Source organism: Ictidomys tridecemlineatus, chromosome 2, assembly GCF_052094955.1.
Source record: "Ictidomys tridecemlineatus isolate mIctTri1 chromosome 2, mIctTri1.hap1, whole genome shotgun sequence".
Lineage (NCBI taxonomy): Eukaryota > Metazoa > Chordata > Mammalia > Rodentia > Sciuridae > Ictidomys > Ictidomys tridecemlineatus.
In genome coordinates, this window is record NC_135478.1 from 47,313,243 (window position 1) to 47,329,696 (window position 16,454).

Here is a 16,454-nt window from a genome sequence, read left to right on the forward strand (position 1 = left end):
ATGAATTCATATATTTATAATATGCAATGTAAGAATTTACCAGCAGCAAAGCTCCATTTAACTCCCTTCTCTCTTTGGTGCCTCAGTTGTTCTATAGTTTACTTTACCTGTTATATTAGCTTTAAATAACCTGATATCAGCTTTAAATCACTGCTTTTAAAAGAAATTTAGGAAATGAGGAAAAAAATCTTTTCTTTCCCTTCATATTTGCCAATTTTGGTGTTTATTTTTTAAAAAGTAGATTTGTTTCTATTTTAAATTATTGTTTTGGCTTGAAGAACTTCCTTTAACACTTTTTATAGTACAGATTTGCTGATGACCAATTTTCTTAGCTTTTGTTTCAAGATTTATTTTGCCTTTTTGAAGAATGTTTTTGCTTCATACTGAATTCTAGTTTCCCCCTCAGCTCTCCGAAGATATCATTTCATTGTCCTATGGCTTGTTTCCACTATTTCTGGAAAAAAAAAATCAATGGATATTTTCTTACTTAGTACATAATGTGCTGTTTCCCACCCTATTTCTTTTAAAATAGCTTCTTATTACTTTCAGTAATGTGAATTTAACGTGCCTAGGAGTGATTCTCTTTATGCTTACACTGCTTGAGATTTGTTGAGCTTCTTGGATCTGTGAATTTACAACATTTTATATTTGTAATATTTTCAGCTATTATTTCTTATAAAAATTTTTTTCTTCCCTCTTTCTTCTTCTGGGACTCCAATTACACATTCATCAGGTTGCTTTTGATTCTATCTAATGTCACTCTAGTTTTGCTCCAGATACTATACTGTTCCTGTTTTTGTACTGAGATTTGCTATCTATTCTATCCATCTTTTCCTTCAATTCTTTGAATAGGTTTACAGTAGTGATTTCAAAGTCTTTACAACATTTTTGTCATCTCTTGATGTGTTTCTATTTTCCCTCCTTGATTATGTAGGTTTTCCTGCTTCTTTTCATGACTTATAATTTTTGATCATAAGAGGAAACATTTTTTGGAACATCTGGATTTTGCTTTCTTCCTTTAATAGGTATTGATTTTTTTTGGGGGGGGGCAGGTGTTTAATTTATTGGCTGTTTGGCCTAATCCCTTTGAATCCCATTTTTAAGCTTTTTAGGACAGGTCTAGAGTAGCCTTACTCTAAAGCTAAAGTAGCCTGTTGCCAAGGCCTGGCTTTTTTGAAATCTCAATTAAATGCCTAATGTACCCATGAAGGTCAATCCTCTGGTCAAAACTCAGCAATGAGATTTCTAATAGCTTGTAGCTTTCCAGTAGCTGTTCTCTGCCAGGCCTCAATAAGGATTACCTGGCACATAAGCAGCCTAGCATATGGTCAAATATTTAGGAGAATCTATTCAGATTTCAGGATCCTCTTCTTTGAGCATCTCTCTCTCTAGTAAAATCAAGAAAAATCTTAAAAATTTCAGTTGTTCTAGCAGCCCTGAACTATATTCTTTGCCTCCTCAGCAAACAGAAGCATCCTTGGCTGAGCTTTGCCTCTCTCTGCCACAATTCTAAAAGTGTCTCCAGGTAGAAAGCCAGAAAATAGTAGGGGTGACCTCATGTATTTCTCTTTTCATATAGATTTCAATCCTGGGCTATTTTCATTTTCTGAAAGCAGTTGCTTAATATTTTTTTGTCCTGTTTTATAGTGGTTTTACGGGGGAAGGTCTGGTACTGTTAGCCTGTTACAAGCTGGAATCGGATTAAAATCTCCTTAAATTGGTCTCTCTGTTCTTGCATCCATACAGTCCATTCATACTACAGTGACTTTTGTGGGCAGATTTATCAAACATTTTATTAAGAAAAACTTTAAATATTCATAAGAAAAAATATACAGTGAATACCACCTAATTTCCAGAATATCTGCAACATTTTTTTTCACTTATCCATGCATCCCTCTACCCATCCACCAATTCATCTTATCCTTTTGAAGATTTTTAGGTAAGCTATCAAAACACCATCATTTTCATAAAATGCAAATTTAAATCATACTACTTTGTTCATAAAACTTATCAGTGAGTTCCCTACCCTTTAGCTAATAACCAAAATCTGCACGTGGTCTACAAGGACCTCCATGATCTGGGCTCTGAGAGCCAGTCTCTCCTTTTTCTCTGCTCCCTCTGCCACTCTGGTTTGTTTAGATCCTCTAATGTCCTCTGCCTCATCCTACTGTAGAGCCTTTGCATGAGTTATCCTTTTGTCTAAAACACTCTGACACAGCCTTTTCTCCCACCTTGCCTGGCTATGAAGGCTATTCACTCTCCATGTCTTCTGGAACACATCCCATAACCCCTAGACAGAAATCAGTTGTGTCCATTAAACAATCTCACAGGACCATTTATCTTTCTTTCAAAGCATTATAAAAAATTTTAATTCTAATTTTTGCCTAGCCCATGAGACATAAGCTTCATAAAGATGGAAACTATTTTAGCTCATCTTTGTAACCCCAGTGCCTACTAAGCACTTGGCAAAAATATCTTCCACTGTGTCAGTAGTCAAAAGTATTCATTAAATGAACAGATAAATCATTCTTTTTAAGAAGTCCAGGACAGAGAAAAAATATCTAGCAAGATTTTCTCTTTCTTATTCCTCTATTATATTGAGCCCAACCAGGTGGTATAGAGTATTTAAGGGTCAACCCTAAACACTCCCTCCAGGCCAAGCATAGTTCTTCTGTTCCAGAGAGTTAAGGAATGAAGTCATTCAGAAAACCCTCCAAAGACAGAGAATCCACAATTTTCCAGCACTCTTCTGAAAAGCCAATCTAAATTCTCATAGCATTGTAGGTCCATATCTTCATTTGATTCTCAAAAATATGGTTCCAAATTTCAGTTTGTTTTTTCCAATAAAACATTTTTTTAAAGCAATACCTTTAAAGTTTTAAAACCAGCAACTCATCTCACCCTCCAAGGCAATATGGGTCTCCCCTGCATATGGAACCTGTCTCAAGTCAGAGGATACTTACACCTGCAGTGCATCCATTTCCTGAAATATTAAAATGAAAATCCAAGAAAAGAACAACTGGTGGACTTAAGAGTCCCACATACAACAGATATACTGGTCTTTGTAATCTTAGCTCCCTGTAATACCAATATTTGATCTCTGTAAGCAATTTTACTAACCTGTAAAAGAACATTACGCAGAAGAAAAAAAAATAAACTGGCACAAGGTCGACAAGTAGCATCTTAGAGGCAGTCAGCAAGATATTTTTCAAAAGTCCAATTATTAAGCTCATAAACATCCTTTTCACTGTGAGAACAATGGCAACTGTTAATACCACCTACGGAACAGGGAACACGGGAAAATTATGGCTTTAATTTCAACTATTAAGGTATCAAGAACTTTCTAAAGAGCTGGGTCTGTGCATGAAAGCGCAGTCATGAGTTCTCTTCTCCCTAGGATACACGACCAACAGACTCAACAGTCTGTTCTGCAACACCATTGCCCCCAACAACTTCTTCCTTTTCCTAAACTGCACAGCAACAAGCCAGAGGGCAGATGGAGGCGAGACTGCTTACAGTCTACTTAATGCCCAGGAGGGCACAGGTGGGTCCTCAGAGGTCTCTGCTGTGTGATATCAAAAGAACATGGTCAGGAACAGATGATGATAGCCACAGCTGACAAGTGAGAGCGCTCTACTGAATCTAAGGCTAGTGCTTGGCTGCTGTCCGCTGCTGTTGCCAGGGAAACAGACGTCAGCTTGATGGAAACAAGGATCAGCGAAAACTTTCACTTACCTCGTTTCCACTGATCCCAACAGCCATTTCTATGGAAACAGTAGCTGCGAGCCAGTGGCAGAGAGGTTACCACTCACTTGTTAATGTCAGGCATGGCTACCAGCCTGTGCTCTTCCTGTGCCATGGTACCAACAGCACCAGGATCCTGCTGTCAGCTACCCCCGACAGCCATTTAACTCTGCAACAAGAAAGCTCAGTGTTCAAAAGTATATATAAATGTGTACTTTGGTTAACAGAAAAAAGGAAATTTAGCATTCTTTCACTTTACAGCCAAATCAGGGCTTAATTTCTTGTTCTACCAAAGCCAAAACATAAGAGGTTACTACTAAAAAAAAAAAAATAGTAGTGACTCTTTTCAGCATCAACCTCACTCACAATATCACTTCAAAGTTCAAGAAAAGGGACATCCAACTAGGGAGAAATCCTTCACAACAGCCTAGCAACACCAAAGACTAGTCTAGCTAACTTTGGGGAAGTATTTTGCTGCAAATGATCATTAAGGGTGCCTTTAGCATTCTGGCAGTCTGATCACTACTAATTACACATGGGGAAAATAACTTTTTAAGCTTAGAGCTATCTGCAAAGAGTCCTCCCACTATCCCTTTTAGACTAGACTTCGTGTGCCATATTAACCACTTGCCAAAAATTCTCTGTTGGCCAATATACGGAATTCTCATTAACTCAGTACACTTCTATTCTGCAATAAGGTTATAACAAATCACACTTATGGTATGACTACCCCATGACCTCAACAATATCCCTTTCAGTTTTGTAAGCAATTTGAATGATCTTCTAAGCTGTCACAGATATGTATATAGAAGGAAGGGAACTCTGTTGTTCATTTTCTAACAGTAGATGTAAGGTGTTGAATGAGCAAAAAAAATCTAATCCCACTCATGAAAAATTTATAATACCTATTCCCAGAAAGGACATGTCCACTCAAAGAATATTCACAAGTGATATAACCACCACCTTACTGGTGTGTTTTGCTTCCTGAACTAATATTTAAGAAGAAGAAACAAGAGATTTATCTTCACAGTGTCATGAATGTAAATGGACCATGGCACAAATCATGATGCCCCAAACCTGACTGCATTCTGTGAAGTTCTTATATAATCCAGACTTCAGACCCACAGCACCATCTTCCCTGTCCACCGTATACCACAAATCTTTGTTTTAGTTTTATAAAAGTAGACTGCCTGAGTCTTTGTCTAGGCTCTTGGTAATTTTTGAACCCAGAATGGGATATAGGAAGTGAGATTCAGAAAGATTAAAAATCACCCTTTTCTGTATTGCTTCACTTCATCCATTTCTCCTAAAAACTCCTGAAGTTAAACAGGCCTCTAGTAAGATAAAAGTGAATTCATTGTTTTAAAAGATATCTGTGACTTGGTAGAGCTGGAACTTGCTGGGACACATTACAAATTAATTTGGGTTGGGTTTACATTTAGTTTTGTCATAAAATCTGGTTTATTAAGAACACTTATCACTTACCAACAGATGAGGCCTGTTTCAGAAAGTATTTCAAATATTTTTGGCAAGATGCTGGTAAAAGCTTTGAATTCATAGATGAATTATAAATGATTTTAATCTATTCTTTAAAGCAGGCTCAAGAGGTGGTTTGTGTAATAATATCCTTTCAGCATATGTCATTTATGTGTGTACACACACACACACACACACTTATATAATAAAACATTTAAAAATACAACAGGGGCTGGGGATGTAGGTCAGTGCTAGAGTGCTTGTCTAGCAAGCATGAGGCCTTGGGTTCAATCCCCAGAAACACACACACACACACACACACACACACACACACACACACACACACACACATATATCCAAAAAAAGGAAAAAGAAAAAAGCTATATAAACTTGCTTCTCGCTGAGACCTATCTTGGCCAATTACTATCAATTAGTTTGAAAGGGCCGACTTGATTATTTCCTTTCTCTCACATGTACACTTATTGGAGGCCTCCATAACAATGACCAGGCACTCTACACACTTTGGCTCACTGAATCATCACTGGACTCCAAGAAGTTAGTACTATTACTAGCCCAATTTCACAGATGACAAAAGTAGGGTTCAAAACAGTGAGAATTTGTCCCCTAAACTCACAACTGGTAAAAGAGCAAAGACTCAAGCCTTGATTATTGGTCTCCAAAGCTAGTGTGCTGAACCACTATATGGAAATGCCATTCTCATCTACTTATTAAAAAAAAATCCTCATCAAATATAACTTTGGTAATAATGCTTTAGATCTGCATAATACTTCACAGTTGACAAAAAAAAAAAAAAAAAACTTCTAATCCCTGCAGCTACTTCTCAAATAGCACAGAGTACAACATTTGTGTGTATAAACCATTTTCCTCTTGATCACTTCCTACAAAATTCAGAAATGCTACACTGCAGAATTTTCACTGGTCCCACATCACCCAAGGGAGTAGAGGAAGATCTGTAAATTTAAGATACGGATATGAAAATGAGTAAAATCCTTTATGTACTCCTTGAAGCAACTCTACATTCATTAGCTGATTTAAAACCACCTCGTAAGAAAATGGGAGTCTTCCTGAGGCAGGTATGAGGAGACCAAGTCCCAGAGTGAACAAGGGTCACTGGCAGGACAAAACTCAGGTCATCTAGTCCTCTTCTTGGAAGTCTGAGCCACATCCTGGGAGCCTAGGGGGCCTCCACCTTGGAAACTCAGACACCAACTGTGGGTTGGCCAGTGGCAGGTGGGTCCTGAGGTGCAGAACCAAGGAGTGCCAGCCAGCCCACCACTTGCAGCCATCATTCTGCACTCTGAAGAGGCCAGGTGCTGAAATGCCAGTGTGATATCTCCTGTGCCAGTGTACTGAGGGAAGCCTCAAAAGGGACCCAAGTTAAACGAATAGCTTTAAAAGTGAAAAATTGCCAAGCTTTAAAAAAAAAAAAAAAGCTAGTGTAAGAAATGAGACACACCTCAGGTCTGGACCGGAGACTTACAGGAGATACTTTTTTCAGTTCCTTGGTCATAATGGGATTGCTCCTCAAGGACAACTTAATGTTCTATTGCAGCACTAGTTACAGACATTCTCAGCTCTTCCCAAAGAGCACCACCACCAGAGATAAAAATGTTCATGACTGCTCATTACTTGGCTACACAGGGCACACGGTTCATAAATTTCATACTCACCTTGAGGAAAAAAGGGTCTGTTGTAACACCAAAGATTTTCCAGCACATTAGTCTTACAATGCTTTAAAAATGTATAAACACCAAATCAGTGTTCAAGTCAGTACAGGAATACAATAGGATGGCATGGCCACATGAAAAGAAAGGAGCCCAAGAACAGAAACAAATGTTTTAAAAATGGTCAACAGACTTAGAAACATACAGCATCATCTCACACTTCCTCATTAGAGGGCAACAACATTTGTGATTTTGCCTGAAAGTGGGTGCCTTTTAATTCAGTGCTTTGGGGATTCCATTTGGGTTGGTCTGATGGTCCCTCAGGTCTATGCAACAGAAATTATCTTTCTTGGAACATTTATGTCCTTCTGGTTTCACAATGTCTCTACTGCCCACCCTGCCTATAACCCCCACCAAAAAAAAAAAACTGTGGAAAAAGAATCTTCAGATTAAAATAAAAAGTTTAAAATTGCTTTAACAAACAAAAAGGACAAATGAGAAAGTAACTTGGCTATAGCCAGGTGGAGAACTGTCAGAAGAGGAAGAAGGAAGAGGCCAGCTCCTCATCAGTGTCCCCTGTTAGCTATCTCCTTCTCTTCTGAGATGTCCCACACAGAGCCCCCAGGCCTCCACTTGCACTCCAGCATTGGTTGTATTATACTGCTTGCCCACGGTCTCCCCACTAGACAATGCAGGCCTCAGCACAAGGCTGCCATGTCACAGGTACCTTGGTGCCCCTAGCCTCTGGCCCAGAGCTGGCCACTCGACAGAAACTTGGAGAACACTGGCTCAATCATCCAACCTGGCTGGGAGGCTTTGTTTTTCAGATATGTTTCTTACTTCACCCAAGGCACCCTTCAGCATTTCCTACCAAAGTGGCTGTCTGAAGAAGTAGAGGCAGTGGTTAGCCCCCAGTAAGCCTACTACTCTAATTTTGGGGGAAGACTTAGATTTTCTTTTTAAAATTCACATATCCTTTGCATTCTCCTTTGTAGTTGTATTGTAAAAATAATGTCTTTCAAAAATTTATTTTTTCAGTAAACTGTTCATGAGGATGTGTATATTTTTAATTCTCCAGGTTTGGGTATCTTCCCAAAGGTCACATATTGAACCCCCATCATTATAACAGAAAACCACTCCTCCTATCTTTTCCTCTTTTTTCTTTTTTTTTTAAGCACCTCCTGATTTGGCTCCTACCTCTGCTTCATCATGCTGGGGCAACAGTTTTGCCCAGGGAAGCTGAAAGATAAGGCATGTCACTGGCACTGTTAAAATTAGAGGTTTCCATGGTCTCCGTCAGTTTAGCTGGGTTTAGGAGACAAGGGGCGCCAAGGAATTCACAACAGAACTGCTGTTAACCTTGTATGGGCAGTTCCTGTGGCAAAGCTTCTCCAGGGATAAATGCTGCTCTCACCAATCCTGACCTTAAACCTAAGGCCACAGAGACTCATTGGGAGGAAGGTCTTTTAAAGCTGCAGTGAAAGAACATGATCTGTAGAAGGCACCTGGGCCGGGGAGGGGGAGTGTGTCATCCCCACTCAGACCTGGCCCTACTCCTCTCACTGAAGGGGTCCTGGCTTATGGGCCATTTCTAGAGAGTAGCTTCACATGATATTGTGTATGTGCGCATGGAACTGACCATAATTATAGAATTCTCAGTGCTGACCTATGAAAACAGACAGAGTAGATTTAAGGGAAAGCGAAGAAAGCAAGCTGAGTTGGATAACTAAGCTCCACTCTCTGCTCTGCAAAAGGCAGTCAATTTTCAAAAAACATAAGAAAGTCTTCCTTACTAACATGATAACATCATGTCCCCAAGGTACAATGTTGGAAAGAGCAAAATGAGGTGAGTCAGGAGGACATAAACTTTCTTGGACTCAAGCCCATCAACACTATTTCCTGAGGATGTCTGGGCCAGTGCAGCAACAAAAGTTCCTCCAGGAGACCGGGCACCTCCCACCACAATGGCCACATGCTGAAACTATCTCTGAGAGAGTCTAGGTAGCCTGTGGCTCCTTTATCTGGAGCACCTGAGGAATGGTGAGATAGAGAGCTGCCCACAGGGGCTCTGGGATAGCATCCCAACCACAGGCAGGAAAGGGCCTTGCAATACCAGCAGACCCTTTCCAAGCCAGTCTCTCCCAAGCCCTGTTAATATGGAGTCAATCCAGAGGCAAGGTGGTAAACAAAGAGAAAATTTAAAAATGATGACTGAATGAGAAGGATCATTATGAGGCCACAGGAAATGTATGTGAGCAAGTATGTCATTCTGCCTTAAGGAAAGATACTCCATAGTCTGATTAGAAATGAATCAGAGGGACAATACTCATGGTGACAGCAAGCTAATAAAGGATCCTAAGCTTGTAAACTGATGGGTATTTGTGCATTTCTCCTTCACAACAAAATCTGAAGCACCACCATTTATAATGCCCTGAGGGTGACTACTAAAACACCTTGTTATATGCTAATGGAAAGTAAACCACAAGAGACAAAGGTCTTCCTGGGGGAGACCAAGGCTGGGCGGCCTTTTCCTCACTTGTAATCAATCTCCACACACTCTCATACTAATGCTTCAGGGGAACATTTTCATTAAATTGACAGTGTTTGGCAAGCATCAGAAACACAGAATCTCACAGACAGATACAGGCAGAAAGAATCACAGTTCAATTCAAAAGCAACACACTGAGGGAACATCAGAGTCCAAATGCATGCAGAAAAGCCATCAGAGAGCAGCTGGGAGACACACAGAGCCGCCTCACACACGGCAGCAGGAGAGTGTGCGACATGGATCCAACTGCTTACCCACTAAGGACACCAAGAACCAGGTTAAGGACGAAAAATGAGCCAAGGATGATCAGACTAACAAAATACACCCATGGCCATTCCCATCCTATCGCATCATTTACCTGTAAAATGTAAGGAGATCAGTTATCAGTTATCCATTTACTAAAGAGCAGAGCCCCAGTTGCAGCTGTCAGACCACTCAGTGCTTTGGCTGAAGGTTAGTGCTCATAGTATAGGGACTGGGCCTAGGTAATTCCATCTTCTTCTTCCAATACAGACAAGTTCTATTGCTAAATCTACAAATGCAGCCTACTAAAAGTCTTCCCAGACCAGCTCACTTAGCTAAAGTTTTGTACCAATTAATGTGCATTAAATTTGGATCCAGACCAAGAAAGCAATTACAAACGTATCTCATTTTAGGAGAGTCAAAAGGGCAAGCCATGGAAACTGTTTAAATCCCAAGTAACAACGTTGATTAATTTCTGGTCAATAATCATTCTATAGCTTTCTTTCACAAAGACTGGTGAGGTTCCAGGAAACCCCTTGATCTGGGAAGCCTCAGCAGAAAAGAGAGCATCTCAAACCAGACATGAAGCATTTGGCACCCACCCGGAGGCCCCCTCTAGCAAAGCCTGTGTGGTCTTGGCAACTGTCCTCAGGACTCTGCTTTCAAGATGAAAGAGGTGTAGCTTACCCGCTCAATACACCAAGTACAAGATTTAGTACGAAAAATGACCCAAAGATGACGAGACTGACAAAATACACCCAGGGCAATTCAAATCCCATAGCATCATTCATCTGCAAGAAATAAGATGGTCTCATAGGAGTGGATTAATAGGAGAATCTAATAAGGAAAGAGGGTCACATTAGAGAGAGCATTCTATACATTTAAATAAAACATTTACTTAGACTGAAATCAGAGACAGCAGCCAATGTACATTCATTGCATATTCCTAGCACACATACACACACAAGCACGTGCACCCACACACAGGAAGAGTGTCTGAGGCTTTGAGGCCAGATACTAGCACATCATGGTCCCAGGTAGGGAAATCAATTGGGATTTGGCCCTTTCCTGCAGGAAACTGCCTCACTAAGCAAAACTAGCTCTTAGCTGGAATCTGTTTTCTGCTCTGTGGAGTTGATAGTATTAACTTTACTTTTAAAATTTGTGATGGTGGAAAAGTCTTCATTATAGAGACAAACTTACAATATTTGACTCTATAAATGCTTTTTCAAAAAAATAAATCTCCTAAAATGATAAGCTTCTAGTGGAAGTCAACCTATCAAAGAAAATCTAACCTTAAATCTGGTTTATCCATAATCAGTGAGTAGAAATATAACTAAATGAATGCAAAAAAGAGAAAACATTTCAGAGGCCAGTAAGCTGACACATATTCAGGGGTCACTTAGGGAACAAGATTTTTCTCACTTTCACTCACATAAGGATGCCGGCTTTAACCTAGATGACCTCCCATAATGGCCCCAGCTGTGAGATGACCAAGTAGAGACATGAAGAAGGGCTCTGCCAGAAGAACCTGTCAACCCTACATCTAGACAAGCTCAAGCTGCGTGTGTATTTGGGCGTGGCTTTGTCAGACTCTCCCAGGGGAGGTTTTGTAGTGAGCAGCTTTCACACTAGAGCAGACAGGTGCTTTAAGGATCACAGCTGGATGGAATTTTCCAACAGCACAGGTCGGTGTTAAATTGGGCAAACATCTCTCCAAAGCAGGAGGTGTTAAAGACCAGTCAGGAGACAGAATGGAATACCCCCAGGCCTGACCCTTCTGGCACATCCAGAATCCTCAGCCAATGAAGAATCTGGGTGATCTCTCCTGCCCTGCAGGGATCAGCCCTTAGGGTGTTTAAACCTGTGCCTTCTTGTACCTTATCTGGCTCCCGGCTTTAGCTTTACAGAATAAGGCTCATGCATTTCACAATGTTTGCCTCATGCAGAAGCCAAACAGGAAAAGAGAACATTAAAAAAAAAAAAAAATCACCTACCATCTGTTGCTGAAGCCTAGGGAGAGGGCATTAAATCCCCTGTGAAACACCTGTTTGGCCACATGAAAATTGATGTGCTTAATAGAACTCATATCAGTCTGCACATCTTATACTGGCAATTAGAGTAATGAATGAGCCAGGGCTGTGGCTGCAATTGTTGATCTAATTAAGTTGGATAAACTAATTTCAGCAGGAAGGCAGAGGGTAATTCTCCCAAAGCAACTATGCCACTAAACTTATTTAAAAACCCATGTGTGTAGAAGAAACAGGCTGCCTGGTGGGGTGGCCAGAGCCTAGTCTCAAATCAATACTTGTGACAGATTCTCTCTGGGCCTGTTTTCTTCTGTTGGAACAGAGGTGCATGTGGCAGAGGAGAGTGTTATATGGGGGAAGGGGAGGATGTACAAGTGCAGGGCTCCATTAGGAAACCTCACTTTTCTACCACTCTGCCAGTGTAAGCTGACCAGGGCCATCTGCTTCTCCAGTACTCCTTTAGACTTCAGTCTGGTGTCCCAGAGTATGACTCTAGTAACCGCTGTTTATTCCATTTGGAAGGGAAATTTTTCTTTAAAGAAATTAAATTCCCTTTTCATTTCTTGAGAGTAGGTGCTCAGCAGATTGGCATTTGATCAAATTAGAAGTATCACCTGGAGTGACAGCTGAGGGCAAGCTGCAGCGAAACAATAGCCACAGGAGACTAGCTCTCTGCCAGAAAGGGGACAAGAAGACATAACTTAAGCTCTAAGGGCCTGTCTTTCTCCCAACTAAACCTTCTCTACCGAGTCCCTTTCTGAGCCAATATTTCTTAGACCTTACCATACACATTGGGAAAAAAAAAAAATCAGAACTGCCAAGCTGTTCCCCCAAAAATACCCATGTGAAGACGGAGAGTGTACTTTAGACTGTGCATAATCTTTATTAATAGTGGAGAAACTGGGACTAGGGTTGTGCCTCAGTGGTAGAGCACTAGCCTAGCACTTGCAGGGGCACTGGATTTGATCCTCAGCACCACATTAAAAAAAAAAAATTTAAATAAAGGTATTGGGTCCAACTACAACTAAAACAAAATATTAAAAAAAAATTAGTGGAGAAACTCACATAAGCTAAAGGTCTTTGATTTATCCTGGGCTCCAAGAAATAGTTTTCTATTTAGATTCAGCTCTTTCTCATTTTAGAGGCTAAATTCAACATTCATGTCTTAAATTGAAGGCCAACTTAAGGCCTTTTGTTTTCTCTAACTGTTGAAAACACTACCGAAAACTTCATCCACTACTTGTAGTTCCCCAGGCATGAAATATGAGAAAGGCAACGCCTTGACTGATGACCTGGACAGGAATTTCCCAGGTGCTTCAAATGAAGGACACTGTCAGTTGACCATGAGCTTCCTATTAGAATCGGGCAACGGGCACCTCCATAAGTGTGTGTACCATTGAGGAAAGAGCTCAGTGCTCAGAAGAGAGGCCATCAATGGCTTAGATGAATAGCTCTCTCCTGAAACCAATACTTTCAAAATTAATTTTCTACATTGAAAAATATTTCCTCTAAGTTAAAGAAGAAAAAAAGGAACACATGCCATTCTAATTCTTTACCTTATAGATAAGGAAGTTAAAGTCCAGAGAGGTTCAGTAACCTGCCCAAGGTCACACAATCAGCCTCATCCAGCCTCAATATTCTTATCTGCACTATGCCCTACCGTCTTTATGGGCAACATATATGTAAGTCAAACAACACTTTAATTAGGTTTATATAGCTCACTTTGTTTAAAAAAAAAAAGCACTACAATAATTATTTTTCCACCAGAAGTCGATGATTTCACTATCCATGCTTCCAAATAATTCTGTCCTAGGTGTGCCTTTCTGCATATGGGACATACTGCTCTTCTCAAGACCCTGCCAGCCATTTGCCATACACTATAGAGAATTACAGCATTAACTAGCTTGAGAATACTGACTGAATGTAAACTTGACTAGATGTAAAACATTCCTCCACAAAGACTTTGTCCACCATATTCAAATACCTAAAGGATTGTGAAATTTGCTTGCATTTATTTAAAATGCAATCTCCTTTGTTACCCAAGATATTCCTTTTATGCCCTATTCATGGATTAAAAATAGATTTTCAGACATGGTCCATCTACACTAATGAGGCAGTAAACCTGGACCTCTTGAAGTGTGGCAACAGTCACTTTCATTTGATGAGCACCTGCTCTGTGCTGGACAGGGATGTTCTGTTCTAAAACACAGCTGTGTGGGTTTCCAGCTGAATGTGGCCCATAAAATATTAGGAAGGCTTGGTTCCTTGGCTCCTGCCTATCTCTATGATGGGTTAATAAATGCAATCAACAAGTAATTAAAAATAATTCTGATGTGTTTCAGAGAGTAAGATCTTAGAGAACACTCTGGAAGACATTACTTAGCTGCCCCCTAGTGTTTTGGAAGGATTCACAAACTGCTGACAAGTAGAAAAATGCCAAGAAAAGACTACTGGGGTGCCTGGGGTTGTGGCTCAGTGGTAGAGCACTAGCCTACCATGTGTGAGGCACTGGGTTCGATATCAGCACCCAAATAAAAATAAATAAAGTTATTATGTCCAACTACAACTAAAATATTTTAAAAAAAGAACTACTGGGTTCTAGTATAGACTAGGGGGTCCCCAAACTATAACCCAAAGGTCAAATCTAGCTGCTGCCTGCTTTTATATGACCTTTAAGTAGCTGTTACATTTTTAAATGTCGGGGGGCATGGCAAAAAAAGAATATTTCATAACACATAAAATGTCATATGAAATTTAAATTTCAGGGTCCATAAATGACATCTAGGTGGAATAGTGCCATACCTACTCCTTTGTATATTGTCTGTGGCTGGTCTTGAGCTCCAACAGCAGATCTAAATAATTCCAACAGGGACCACATGGCCTGCAAGGCCAAACACATTTACTACATGGCCCTTTATAAAAATGTTTGCATATCCATACTCTAGACAAAGAAAAAAAACAGCTAGAAGACCCTGGGAATATACAGTGATCTCTATATCCCACTCTCTCCAGCTTCAAGATCTCAGACCTTCTATAAAGGAATATATATTGATGTAATGTTTAGGAATTACTTAAGCTCCTCCATCAGAATAAAGAGGCTATGTAATTCATAGAGAATGTAATTATGTTGTCAAATTATTAACTATGTGATTGTCATACTAACAATAAAGATAATTATATCATCATCCTAGGTGATACTTAAAAGTTCTCTAGAAAGCAAATGGAAACTTGTTTGGGGGAGGAGTTTTCTCTTTTAATCACACGTTCCCAGAGTTTTCACTGCTTGGTAACAGGACAACTGTGAGGGAATCATGTAGAAATGTAACAAAGTGTAATATTATTCATTAGTCCAGGCATGTTGGATCAGCAGTTGACAATTCATCCATAACAATAAAGAGTAAAACAAATCTGAGGGGAATCAGATTTTTATTTTTTAAAAAAATTCAGAATGTTGCTTTCTGTACTGTTTGGGGGAAATGGGTCAGAGTTTGGGCAATTTGGGCTGGGGTTGTAGCTTGAGTGGGAGAGCACTTGCCTAGCATGTGTGAGGTCCTGGGTTCAAACCTCAGCACCACATAAAAATAAATAAATAAAATTAAGGTATTGTGTTAAACTACAACTAAAAAAATTTTAAAACGTTTGGGCAATTTGGATGATTCTTTTTCTGTTTATCAGAAACTTAATGGAAAGATGGATTGAGGCCTCACTTTGAGTAGGATTTGCAATTTAGGAGACAGGCATAAAAACAAACACTGTATCTGACCTGAGGAGTCCCTGTGCCTGGCCATGATCTAAGCTCATCCAATATAATATCCCACCTGGTTTCCTTTTCATGAAAAGGCCTTGTCTTACAAATATAATTAACAGATGTGCATATTGACTCACACAGAAGCACACAAACTCACTCTCACTCTTTCTCTTCCCCATCCCCCATAAGAATCATAAAAATGATGGGAAGGAGGAGAAACAAGATATAACATGTTGTTGATACATAAGCCTTACCAAACTAGACTCACACTTTGGACACTAAAGGTAAAAATATGCCTTGCCTAACATTGAACATACAGTCGTCCCTCAGTATCTGCAGGGGATTGATTCCAGGACACACACACCCCAATACCAAAATCCACAGATGCTCAAGTCCCTTATATAAAATGGCAATGCACTGCATATGACCTACACACATCCTCCTCCCATGTACTTTCAATCATCTCTAGATTACTTTTGATTCTTAATACACTATAAATGCAATGTCAGTAGTCATTTAACTGCATTATTTATGGAAAGAGAAAAAGGTTGCACATATTCAGTAGAGGTGCAATCTTTTTCATTCCCAAATATTTTAAGTCTGCAGTTGGCTGGATGCGGAGATGTGAGACCTGTGGATGTGGAACCCATGGATACAGAGGGTCGACTGTATAAGGGTTTCTATAACCTGGCAAGCATAGAGCCCACCAAGGAAGGGAAACAAAACCTATGTATAAGCATTATATGTCCTTAAAGTTATAGAGTAAAAAAAATAATATAAAATCCTATCAAGTTTAGATTTGGAAACTATGAGGCGATACTTCTCAATTTGTAGGCCTTCTAACAAGAAGCCATCAATCAATTCAAGAAGTACTTCACTACTAATTTCCTTTTAACAATTCATTATTGGAATTCTAGTTAACCACAATTGGACTGGGATTTAGGCTCCAAATCTACATGTTAGCTATTTTTTTCCCAGTG

General features: G+C 39.8%; 1 protein-coding gene across 27 annotated transcripts in view; it reads right to left on the minus strand.

Annotated features, from left to right (window-relative positions):
* Positions 1 to 16,454, minus strand: part of Cacna1d (calcium voltage-gated channel subunit alpha1 D) — a 315,967-nt gene that overhangs the window by 122,452 nt on the left and 177,061 nt on the right. For 20 of the 27 annotated variants that reach the window (XM_005317204.5, XM_040289735.2, XM_005317207.4 and 17 more), the window contains exon 8: positions 9,708 to 9,811. The exons of 1 other annotated variant lie outside the window; for it this stretch is intronic. In XM_005317204.5, coding sequence (XP_005317261.1) covers positions 9,708 to 9,811 — 104 coding nt within the window. Of the gene's footprint in view, positions 1 to 9,707; positions 9,812 to 10,383; positions 10,488 to 16,454 lie in introns of all 27 variants that reach the window. 6 more of the 27 variants (XM_005317206.4, XM_005317208.4, XM_078038428.1 and 3 more) reach the window with 1 other exon arrangement.